Consider the following 10,744-nt stretch of genomic DNA (forward strand, 5'->3'; position numbering starts at 1 on the left):
TTACTTTCTCCCATAAAAGTGACTGGGGAAATGACTATACTATGCTTTGTGTGAATTTGTATATGTTTTGCTGCCTAAGGCACTGAAGGCATATCCGTAGGTGTGAGCCTGTGTACTGTCGATGATGTATGGCTATTTGCATCCAACAGAAATACCTGACGTATCCTTAGGGCAAAGTCCTGGCTGGGAATGGGTACTTTGAATGATGTATGTCTTCCGTTACATGTTTCATAACAAGGAGCCAGCACCTGTAATGTTATCATCTGGAGTCCCATGACTAAGGTCATGGCTGAGAACAGGACAGGGTACTTCTATTATAGTATTGCTTAAAAGTATATAATGAGAGACAGTTTGTGCTTACTAAGAGATGCTGTATAAAAAGGCATCAGACTAGAAGGAAATGGAAGCACAAAAAATGAAAAGTAGCTTGACCAGAAGTCATTGATCAGGTCACTTATAGGCCTTGGCATGAAAACAATCTCTTGAATTCTAGTCCCACCCTAGAATGCAATGCCCTGTCAATGAGCAGCACAGACATGTACGTGGTCATTGTGTCTGTCTATGGCGCTAGTATCTCTCAGGGTTTTACATCGTATTTTTCAGGGTTTTTTTTTAAAAAAAATAAAGTATTAGTGTTTCATGTTGTTATAAAATATTGTTTTATCTTAAACTCTCAGACTTTCATGGATACTGTATTTCACACACAATTATAAAGAACTATTAAATGCAGTGGTAAAATGAGCGGGGATGATCAGCACAGAGTAGAAATATATGATTTATTATTCGGCTGGAGGGGAAAGATTGCTGCCAGCTTGAAACATCTAGGTTGAATGCTATTTCTCTCTCTTGCTGCAAATATTTGTAGCCTACACATGGCAAGGGACATGAGCTGAAGGGCAAGAACCTAAGGACTCTTGGTTCTTGGTTCTTAGCCTGTGGATCACAGCCTGATGGATTAACCTGATGGATATCATTCAAGGATACCTTGTTTATTTCTTGTGTTTTGTCTTTTTTATGCTGTGTTGTATTTAAAGTTGTATAAATACATATTGTTCATATGCTGCTTTGGGTCCCTATCAGGGAGAAAAGCAAGATAAAAATATACTAAATAAATTTTAAATTTTGATTTCTGTTCTCAGAATGCTGTCAGGAGCTGCATCCACAAGGAGACAATTTTCCATGTAGCTCTCATTGCGGCTGCAAACACAGTGGTAACAGAGCACCTACATGTAAGTTATCCTCTCACTTTCCTTGCCTCAGCCCCCTGCCACCAGGCAGCTTTTTAGGTCTTTTAAAAAAATGGTAATAGCTATAGCCCTACAGAGCGTGCTTTATAACAATCTATTGCAACAATATACTAGTTCTCAGCTTTCATTTAAAAAATTGAAGGCTCTAGCACTTTTAGCTGCAGTTATAAGGAGAAATGTACAGTCAGTACCTTTCCCCTTATAACAGTACAACCAAAAGTGCTAGAGGCTTACTTAAAAAAAATGAAAGCTAGAGATAATTATATTATTGCAATAGATTGCTATAATGTTATAACACTATAACTATTACTAATTTTTTAAAAAGCTCCCCAAAAACACTCCAGTGGAGGGGAAAATAGCCACTGCAGGGACTGAGATAAGGAAAATGGTGCTGATGTGGGTGGGAACTGAAAAATTCACAGTGTCCATAGGCTTTTTGACAGTGATCTTTCAAAAAATATGGTCTCAGACCAGATTTGGGAAAGATCACCTCAAAGTAGGGGAAAACACAGAAATGCGGTGAAAAGAGGACAATGCAGTATCGGGGCTCCTGAAAACAGCATCGTTGAAAAAAAAGCCAAGCTGGAGCAAAACCTGCATGTGGACACAGCCAGGGACTGTGGGGACAGTTATAGAGTTCTAAAATGAGGGGACCCAGGGACTGAACTCAGGTCTAGGTCTGAATGCCGCTCTTTTTTGAAATTTATTTTAAAACAGTGCTCACCAACTTTTTCTAAGGCAACAGAGCTTTAGTGAGCAATCCTTGTATGTTTACTTGGAAGGAAGTCCCATTTTATTCAATGGGGCTTGCTCCGAGGAAAATGTTCTTAGGATGGTACTGGAAATATTGTTGCATTGCGGACCTCTGTTCTAGTTTGCTTTTTTGTGTAATATGTTATTGTGAAAATGTCACTGGGAGGCTTCTTGAAATATTTCTGAATTAAAGTTAATCTATTTCTGCATCCCAATGCAGTACATCTTCATACATCTCAGTGACATACAGCATGTACGAATCTGGCAATGCCTATCTAGCAATAATTTTCCTTCACTTTGAATGTTTGGTATAGCTGCACTGGAGAATTTAAATTTCTTGTTTATCACAGTTTGCACAGAGAAATGGTTGCATAGTGTTCTATTGTTCCTGTTGCAAACTCATGGACCACCCCAAAATACATCACAGATCTTAGATCAGTTAAAGAATCCACTTGATTATGGTATCATAGCTGCAGTACCACTACTATAAAAAGTAGAACATGGATGATAAAAGCAGCCTTTGACGAGAATTAGGAGTAAAATACTGGAGGACAGAGTGCTAGCTGTAGGGTTGCCAACAGGCCTGGAGAAAAAAATGTTCTGTACCTTTAATAGAGGTTTAATGTATTAAAATAGGCAGTTGACACAGAGGTAAATAACACCCCCTGTTAAACAATGTCCCATTAAGTGTTCATTAAAGGGACAAGGCATAAGAACATAAACAGAGCCTGCTGGATCAGACCAGTGGCCCATCCAATCCACTTTCCCGTTTCACCCAATGGCCAACCAGTTGCCTTGAAATGCCAAACAAACAGGACACGGATGGTGAGGCCCTCCCCTGCTGCTGCCTCCCAGCATTGCCATCCAGAGCTTTGTTGTCTCTGTATATGGAGGCTTCTATGGATGGACCTCTCTGCTATGAATGTAGCTTTCTTTTAAATCTGTCTATGCTTGTGACCATCACTACATCACTGGCAGTGAGTTCCATAGTTTTCAATTTGTCATAATTTAATGCGCTCACAAATTTAAAACAGCAACACTTTCCAAGCCTGCTTGATTTTCTGATATTATAGATGGGCTTGGGGACCCCTTTTTTCCCCATGTCTTCACCCATCGCTTATAATTAAGTGCAGTCTGAATCTCTCCCTATCTTCTGGCACATTGTTTGAGATCTTTAATGAACCTGGAGCCTTTAATGACTCCATAAAATATTCAATAAATACTGCTTACTTTGGATGATTTCCTTCAGAACCCTGTCTCACCTTCCTTTCTTCTTTTTTTTTATAAAACATTTTTATTGGATAGGTTGAAAAACATAATCGCTCCAATATCTCTTTCTCCTACAAAATACATATTTCATCCCAACCCACCCTTCCCCTCCCCTCCCTTCTGACCTCCAACAGCACCTATACCCTTTAGTTCCCATAACATTCCCTCTAGTTCTATTATTTCTCATACTCTTCTAAGGTAAAGTTACAGTCAATATAAAATTCAACAGATTACATAATGCTCGTCAAAAGTTGTCCATAGACCACAGTTGGTCCTTTACATCCCAATTCTTTTCCAAATAATCTTTAAATTTTTTTAAAGGGGTGGTGGGGGTGGTGTTATGGATGCCAACTCTGGCTTGGCAAATTCTTGGGGATTTGGATGCTGTGTTTGGGGAGACTGAAGTTTAGGAAGGGGAAAGAACTCAGCAGGGATTTGATACAGACCCACCCTTGAAGAGCTGTTGTTTCCTTCTGGGGAACTGCTGTCTTTTGACTGGAGATCAGGAGAATTCCAGGCCCCACCTGGAGGTTGTTAACTCTAAGTATGTGTGTGTCAGTTAAGTCTCAGTACATGCATTGTGTATAATGTAAGGAATGTTTTTGGTTTATTACAGGAATACTTCTTTTAAAAAAAAATATTATTGGTGAGTTTAAATTTCCAAATTTGATACATACATTCCCTTCATATCTAATTAGTTCTATTCCCCACCCTTTTCCTCCCCCCTCCCTATTGACTTCCAACAGCTTTCCAACCCTTACAGGTTTATTACAGGAACACTTCTGATTGCAGTGTTTTCTTAATGAATACATTTTTGTTTAAGATCCTGAACTAATTATAGAAGGATCTACTCCTTGCACCTTGTTATCTAGCTAGGATACTAAAGCTGTGCTATGAATACAAAGGCTACAAAAAAACATGATTGCTCTGCTTAACTTCTGAGCATATTTTAGATTTCCATGATGCTTGAATTTAAAAATTATTCTTGGTTCAGCCTGTGAGAGCTTGTGTAAAAGAAATGGACCTCTTACCTTAGATGTATTTATCTTGCCAGAGGAATCTAGTACATTCTGTTAATGGCACAGAAATTAACACATTATGAGAAACTAGATATTGAAAAGAGGCTAGAGGATAAGTTCCTATTAGGGTTATCAACTTATTTATTAATCCTAAACCTGCCACACCAGAAATGTAGCAGGAGATCTTCCTGGCTAAAGATAGTGATGAGATAAGCCTCCTTTTTGGACAGTCTGCTGCTGGAGACACAGTACTAATTACAGATCCTTGATTTCCTTTCCCCAAAGTTGATGCAGGGGTGGTGTTTTTCCTAGCAAACTCCTCAGATTTTCATTAACATCATCATACAGTTACGGTTTCTGTAGTTTATAGTAGTTGTGGGACAAGAAGCAAAGGTCATACAATGTTTTTGCTGCCTAAAACAGTTAGGGCAACTGTTAGGGGGGAAAGGAGGCATACTCTTACTGCTGCAAACTGAAAATATTTTCCTTGTATGTTTGTCACAATAACAGACAAAGAGCACTCTTTCTTCAGCCAGTATCACTGCCAGGAAGTTCATTCTGAAACTCTGAGTCACTATCTGGTCTCCCAGTCTGTTCAATTTTTCAGATACTCTTTTTTACGGTTCATGAGGAGATGCCTAAACAACCTAAGATTCAAACCCTCCCCCATTCCCATTTTTCACTCCTTTACGCTTACAAAGAACCTTTGCTCAAGAATGCAGCCTGTGATAATTGGCAAAATATATTTACACAAATTAGCATATTGCGAAATATATAAATATTGCATCTTTAATTATAGATCATCTGATGTCTTTATTTTGGTATCTGAATGTAATGATACACTAAAAATACAGGTATAGCAGCAGCCTGGAGAGACTGGAATGGCACAATAGCTATGAACCCTGTCTACAAGATACTGGTGCTTCACCTAGGACTGGTATGTTAGCAAGGGTGGGAGGGCTACACTTATCTGTATATACCAATGAACTCACTGGAATTTATCACTGAGTAAACACATTTAAAATTGGGTTAAAAGGGTCTCTGGAAGAAAAAGCTTAATACCAAGGGTGAAAGTAACTTTTTATTAGCATTAATTAGATGTTTACAAAACCAAACTACATGCATATAGTATACTGGACCAGTAGCAACTTAAGAGACCAATTACATTTCCAGAGTATGAGCTTTTGAGACTTACCATGAGAGCTCATACCTTGGATATCTTGTTGGTTTCTAAGGGGCTAATGGACCTGAATCTTGCTGTTCTATTATAGTCCAACGTGGTTACTCATTTGAAGAAAGCCTTGAAGAGCAGCCCTTCTAATTTCCCCCTTCACACCCATGAGCTGGTAGCAAAAAGTTTTTGTCATTCTTGTTAGGACTTCCCAAAGACAATAGTTGCAACGGCCTGCTAGGATCAGGATTTTGGCAGAGTTTATAGCTCAAACTGAGCTTCATAGCCAGCCGCAATATGTGACTGTGGGAACATCAGAAGAGGAAGGCATTTCCTTCACTCTGCTTTACCTGGACAGATGCTGCAAACTTTTGCTCAAACTTTTGCTCAAACTTTTGCTCAAACTTGTGCAAAGAGTTCCACATTAGCAGGATACCATGAGGACACAAAGTCCAAATACATGATGTAAGGGCCAACGAAATTATACCAAAGGCTTCCCCCACTGTCCATCTAGGTATGTACGTCCATTCAACCCTCTCACAGTGATTTATAGCAGCGGCATACAGGTTTGCACTTTAGACCAAAACGGCTACCCACCTGAATCTGCACTGTCACTTAAATGCACAAGACCTTGAAACTTTAAAACAGATTTCTGAGAATGGGCCCAATAAAGTGAAAACCAGTATCTACTAAAGAATGATGTGACTATTAAGCTGCCTTCAACTGTCGACCATTGGTTTACTCAGCCCAACAGTGAACTTTCAGGATTTTGTATGTGGAAATAACCATGACTGTTTCAACGGTAGGTTTTACTCTGTGTGGCGTCTAACTGAAGCATCCCGGATTTATCAACACAATAAAGGTGTTACATGTGACAATGGAATGAAATTTTGAATGGGGGGCACAGAAGTAGTGGGCTATTTGGACAAGGAGAACTGCAATCTTCCGCAGTCCAAGTCCATCTTGAATCTGATAAAAAGGAGAGCGCCGGTTTTAATCTATCTGTTACGCAGCACGGCCGCTCGATGCTGCCTTTCCAGCTTCTCTCTAGGGAAGGCGGCCAGTATTGCCCGTGGGTGTGGTCTCGGTAGCTCCGGCGCTCTGTTTGTGGTGCGGGCTAACGCAAGATGGCGGCGGCGAGCAGGAGAGTGGCGAAGGTAAGCGCTGGGCTTGGACTTGCACGCAGTTTGAGGCCGAGGGCTGCTTAAGGTCTGTGCACGCGCAAGGAGAGTGGGGCGTGCTTGTGAGCGCGGCGCTGAGAGAGGGGCTGCTGGAGGCCAGAGAAAGGATTCTTGCTCTTCTTTGCGGGGGATGTTGTGGGCTGGGTTCAGTTCATCGCCCGAAACTTGCTTTCTAGGCTAATATGGGGTTGCTCGGTCTGTCGAACAAGCAGATGGCCCGAGAAGCATTTCTCATGTCAGCATCTCCATAGTCATGAAAGTGAAGTTCTTCCTGCCTTGCAGTTGTTCAACGCGCGGGAGCTGTGGCGGAAAAACACCCCCCCCCCAATGTGTTTATATGTATAACAACAAGGAGAGTTCCCAGCGTGAACGATGCCTCTTCCATGAGGTAGGAATTTCCCAACAGTACTTCATAGCTGAAAAAGTAATAGAAAGTGAAAGCAACCAAGAGGTGCAGTGAGACTGCGAATTTACACTGCCTTTTGTGGTTCAGATACTTCTCCCTCAAAGTGCTTTGGCAGTTTTACTCTCTTCACCCGAGTCAAGATTTATATTTGTTAACAGTTTCCAAACGTAGCTTGCCAAATCCATGATGACTAAATCTCCATACCATAGTAAAGTTTAAACAGGAATCTGCCCCCCCCCCCGTTCAGGTCTCCATTTTTAATTTTCTTTTTAATAGTAGCATTGAACTTGGGCAGAAGGGCATTTATGGAATTGGCAAGCGCCTCTTAAAAGCTGATTTCACAGCTGTGGGCTTAAGAGACTTATCAAACCATGAAGTTACTCTTAAAGCACACAACGCAGCTCAAAGTTCCCCTAGAACTGCCTCCCCTCCCCTACAGTTTCCATCAAACTGCATGTGGAGCTCAGGCTCATGAGCCTCCCCACATTTTTAATAGATAAAGCTGCAGTGGCAGCCTACAATCTAGATTTGAAGTTGGGGAGGAGGGTCTTTTTTCTTACCAAAATTGTCCCCTTTGAATTACATTTTGTCTCCCCAGGGAAGAGTACAGGTACTCAAAAATGTAACTGTAGGAGTATTTTAAAAGAGCACCCACTGAGATTAGAATCAAAAGAACTTCAGATGTATAAAGACTTGATTGTGAGGATCTGAGTCATGTTTTTGGAGGCTAAGGCTACAATCCCATGTACTCCTAGCAGGGAGTTATTGAACACAGTGGGGCTTTTTTCTGAGTAAACATGCATAAGAGTGAACTGCACAAGATGGCATTTCTAGAAAAAACAGAGAACACTGGAATCACAACCTTTATATTCAATGTGACTGGTAGAATAAATCGTTAAATTTGTCTTTCTTCATTAGATAGTTTCATAAACTGAATCAGGTTCTTTCAGATTTGGTTTAGAGCTTTCCAAAGAAAACATTGCTGCGAAGAACAGGATGTTACTGTTTGATACCTTGTTGCATCTCAAAGGTCATTTGGAAGAGCACTACTTTTCTGATTAGCATTTAGGAATGGCTCCTAAAGACCACTGCGTAAGGAACCGGTCGACCTTGGTTTAATGTATGCCAGTGGCCATTGGGAAATTAAGGTAAATCTGTAGCTATTTGGAATGAACCCATGTGTTTTTTTTAGAACGTCAGGCTGACTGTAGGGAAAAGCTATCATGTTTGAGAAAATCTATAAAGGGTGTTTTTTTTTTTGGTATGTCTGATATCCATAACTAGTATTTTGCCTTTTTTGTAAGGTAGCTTGGATTGAGTGAGGGAGTCCCACAGACTCTGGCAGTAAAGGCTAAAACTGGTGACAGGAAGTAACTTAGGTAAATACAGATCCTATGAAAAGCATTCTGGGGAAGTCACACCCATCACTTTGACCTGTGGAGGTGCAGAGGCAGGCCTGGTTTCTATTTGCTTTTGCTTGCTCCATGATAGGATTTGGCTGTGTAGGGAGAAGGCAAATGTGAATGTGTTCAGTAGCGCAGACCCTGTGTATCCCTTCGTAACGGATAACAAATGCTGCAAAGTATTTTTGTGGCCAGGGACAATTATTTATTCAGTACAACTGGACAGCCATGTACTCCTTGAAACCTGTTTTGTCATCACAGTTGGGCCTAGAGATAGCACATGCCTTTTGTCTTCTTAGGAGCTGGATGAGATTAAGAAGGCACGGTTCCATTGCTTCCAGAATATTGAAGCGGATGAGACCAATGTCCTCCTCTGGAAGGGGCTTCTAGTGCCAGTAAGTAGAGGGAGACCAGGAAACCATGGGGCCTAAATAGACTCGGATACTTTGTGGTGCACATAATTATGTTAGCATCAAAGTACTGTGCAGCTGCCATCTCAAGCAACATGTAATTTTAAAAACCCTGCAATTAATTTGTTTACATACTATAGTTCATCTAAGGAACTAAAATGTAAGAAGTCTCTTGGGCTGAGCTATTTTCTTTTTAGATTAACTCCCTGCAATGATAAATAGCACTTGCTAGTGCACCTTGCTGTATCTTCCACTCACCCCTTTCAATGTGTTTAGGCTGATCACCCATACAATGGTGGTGCATTTTGGATTGAGATCAGCTTTCCATGTGAGTATCCACTCAAGCCCCCCAAGATCACTTTCAAGACTAAGATCTACCACCCTAATGTGGATGAGAAGGGCCAGGTATGCTTGCCGATCATCAGCAATGAGAACTGGAAACCTACCACCAAGATAGACCAGGGTAAGAAAAGGAGAAACATGAAGAGCAAAGTGGGAGGATAGAGCTGTCTGCCTGGTGGATGGGTCCTCTTGTCTGTTCTGCTGGGGGTTTGGCTGCTTAAAAGGTATTATGAAGTTATTGTTTCTGACCCTCCTGACTTTCCCCATAGTGATCCAAGCACTGATAACCTTGGTGAATAAGCCAGAGCCAGCCCATCCACTGCGTGCTGATTTGGCAGAAGAGTTCACCAAAGACTATGAGCGTTTCCTGTGCAATGCTGAAGATTATACCCACGAATTCAGTGAGAAGCGGCCATATAAGTGACTCTACACTGAAGCAGTGCCTGCTCACCTTCTCTTCATGCCTGCTTTTCAAGTTGGCAGGAACTGTCCGGGGGAATCTTTTGCAGATGAACAATCCCAGTAATATGATAAGGGAAGTGTGGCTTAAGCAGCCGCTTCCAATCATGTATATCGTCAAGCAACCATACATGATGGGGTCCTGGGGCACTCTAGCATTTGATACCTGACTTCAGTATTAATGTTGCTTCAGCACTGATGGGGCAACATAGGGTTTGGATTTCACTTTGAGATATGTGAAACTTTATGCCTGAGTATGATGAAGCATAAGGCCATTGTCACTGCCGCCAATCAGTTGCATTCTGGTGGTTTCCATTACATTCCTGTGTCTTTCAAGTCCTGGTTTGTGATGATTTTTCTGACACGGAGTGAAATTTCAATGCCACACTGTCCATTGTGTCATGTTGATGCACCTCTTAGAAGAGTGGTCCATGAAGCAGTTGGTGATGTGGTTAGCGATGCTCCACCATTTCTGGGTTGCACTGCCATTACATGTCCTGGCTATGGTAACTTCTGTCATTATTTTCAACAATTTTGCATTTTAATTTTTCCATTTCATATTTTTTCTGTATAAACATGCATGATTAAGAATGGGTCTCCTAAAACAGAATATTAACTCAACTGTACAGATGGATGAGATCAATGGCTGAAAGATACATAATAAATAAGTACCCCTTCTGCTCACCTGTGATGACTTTACAAAACACATTCCCCTTTTCCTCCAGCCTTTGCAAAGAGCTCTAGCTGAAAAAAGAAGCAATTCTGGGCTGTGGTGCATCTTGAGACTTCTTGGGGGGTGGAGGTAATCCTGATTGGAAATTTTATTTCTGGGTATACCTGAATTTCGGCTAAGTTAGGACAGAAATTCTGAACTGAGGATTAAATTCTCCCTCAGGCAGGATGGACCTTTAGTAAAAAGTGCCCTCTCCTCCACTAACGACTCAATAGTTTATTACTCCAACAGATCCAGAGCAGCACCAAGTCATGTACAAAGGCCTACCTAAGTTTTTGCAACAAACCTAGGGTAAAAGCAGTTTTAATTTATGTTGGCATTATAAGAGATGAATGCATCTAATACATTAAA

The 10,744-nt window shown here is 41.1% G+C and overlaps 1 protein-coding gene across 4 annotated transcripts; it reads left to right on the plus strand.

The window, feature by feature from the left end:
• The first annotated feature begins 5,654 nt into the window (after positions 1 to 5,654).
• Positions 5,655 to 10,344, plus strand: UBE2L6 (ubiquitin conjugating enzyme E2 L6). Of its 4 annotated transcripts, none has more exons than XM_054970495.1 (5): positions 5,655 to 6,616; positions 6,923 to 7,028; positions 8,749 to 8,844; positions 9,136 to 9,322; positions 9,471 to 10,344. In XM_054970495.1, the coding sequence occupies exons 1-5, from the start codon at positions 6,354 to 6,356 to the stop codon at positions 9,623 to 9,625; spliced, it is 807 nt and encodes a 268-aa protein (XP_054826470.1). In that variant the 5' UTR covers positions 5,655 to 6,353; the 3' UTR covers positions 9,626 to 10,344. The 4 variants fall into 4 exon arrangements, with proteins under 4 accessions (XP_054826470.1, XP_054826471.1, XP_054826472.1 ...); XM_054970497.1 differs by lacking the exon at positions 6,923 to 7,028 and adding an exon at positions 8,109 to 8,194 and having other exon boundaries at positions 6,558 to 6,616; XM_054970498.1 differs by lacking the exon at positions 5,655 to 6,616 and adding an exon at positions 8,109 to 8,194 and having other exon boundaries at positions 6,988 to 7,028.
• The last annotated feature ends 400 nt before the right edge of the window (positions 10,345 to 10,744 follow it).

The sequence above is a fragment of the Eublepharis macularius genome, chromosome 2 (assembly GCF_028583425.1).
Source record: "Eublepharis macularius isolate TG4126 chromosome 2, MPM_Emac_v1.0, whole genome shotgun sequence".
Lineage (NCBI taxonomy): Eukaryota > Metazoa > Chordata > Lepidosauria > Squamata > Eublepharidae > Eublepharis > Eublepharis macularius.

Coding starts and splice junctions, on each gene's coding strand:
- UBE2L6 (XM_054970495.1), top strand. CDS start 6,354: ATGGGGGGCACAGAAGTAGTGGGCTATTTGGACAAGGAGAACTGCAAT. Junction 7,029..8,748: donor AACGATGCCTCTTCCATGAG/GTAGGAATTTCC, acceptor TTGTCTTCTTAG/GAGCTGGATGAGATTAAGAA. Junction 9,323..9,470: donor TACCACCAAGATAGACCAGG/GTAAGAAAAGGA, acceptor CTTTCCCCATAG/TGATCCAAGCACTGATAACC.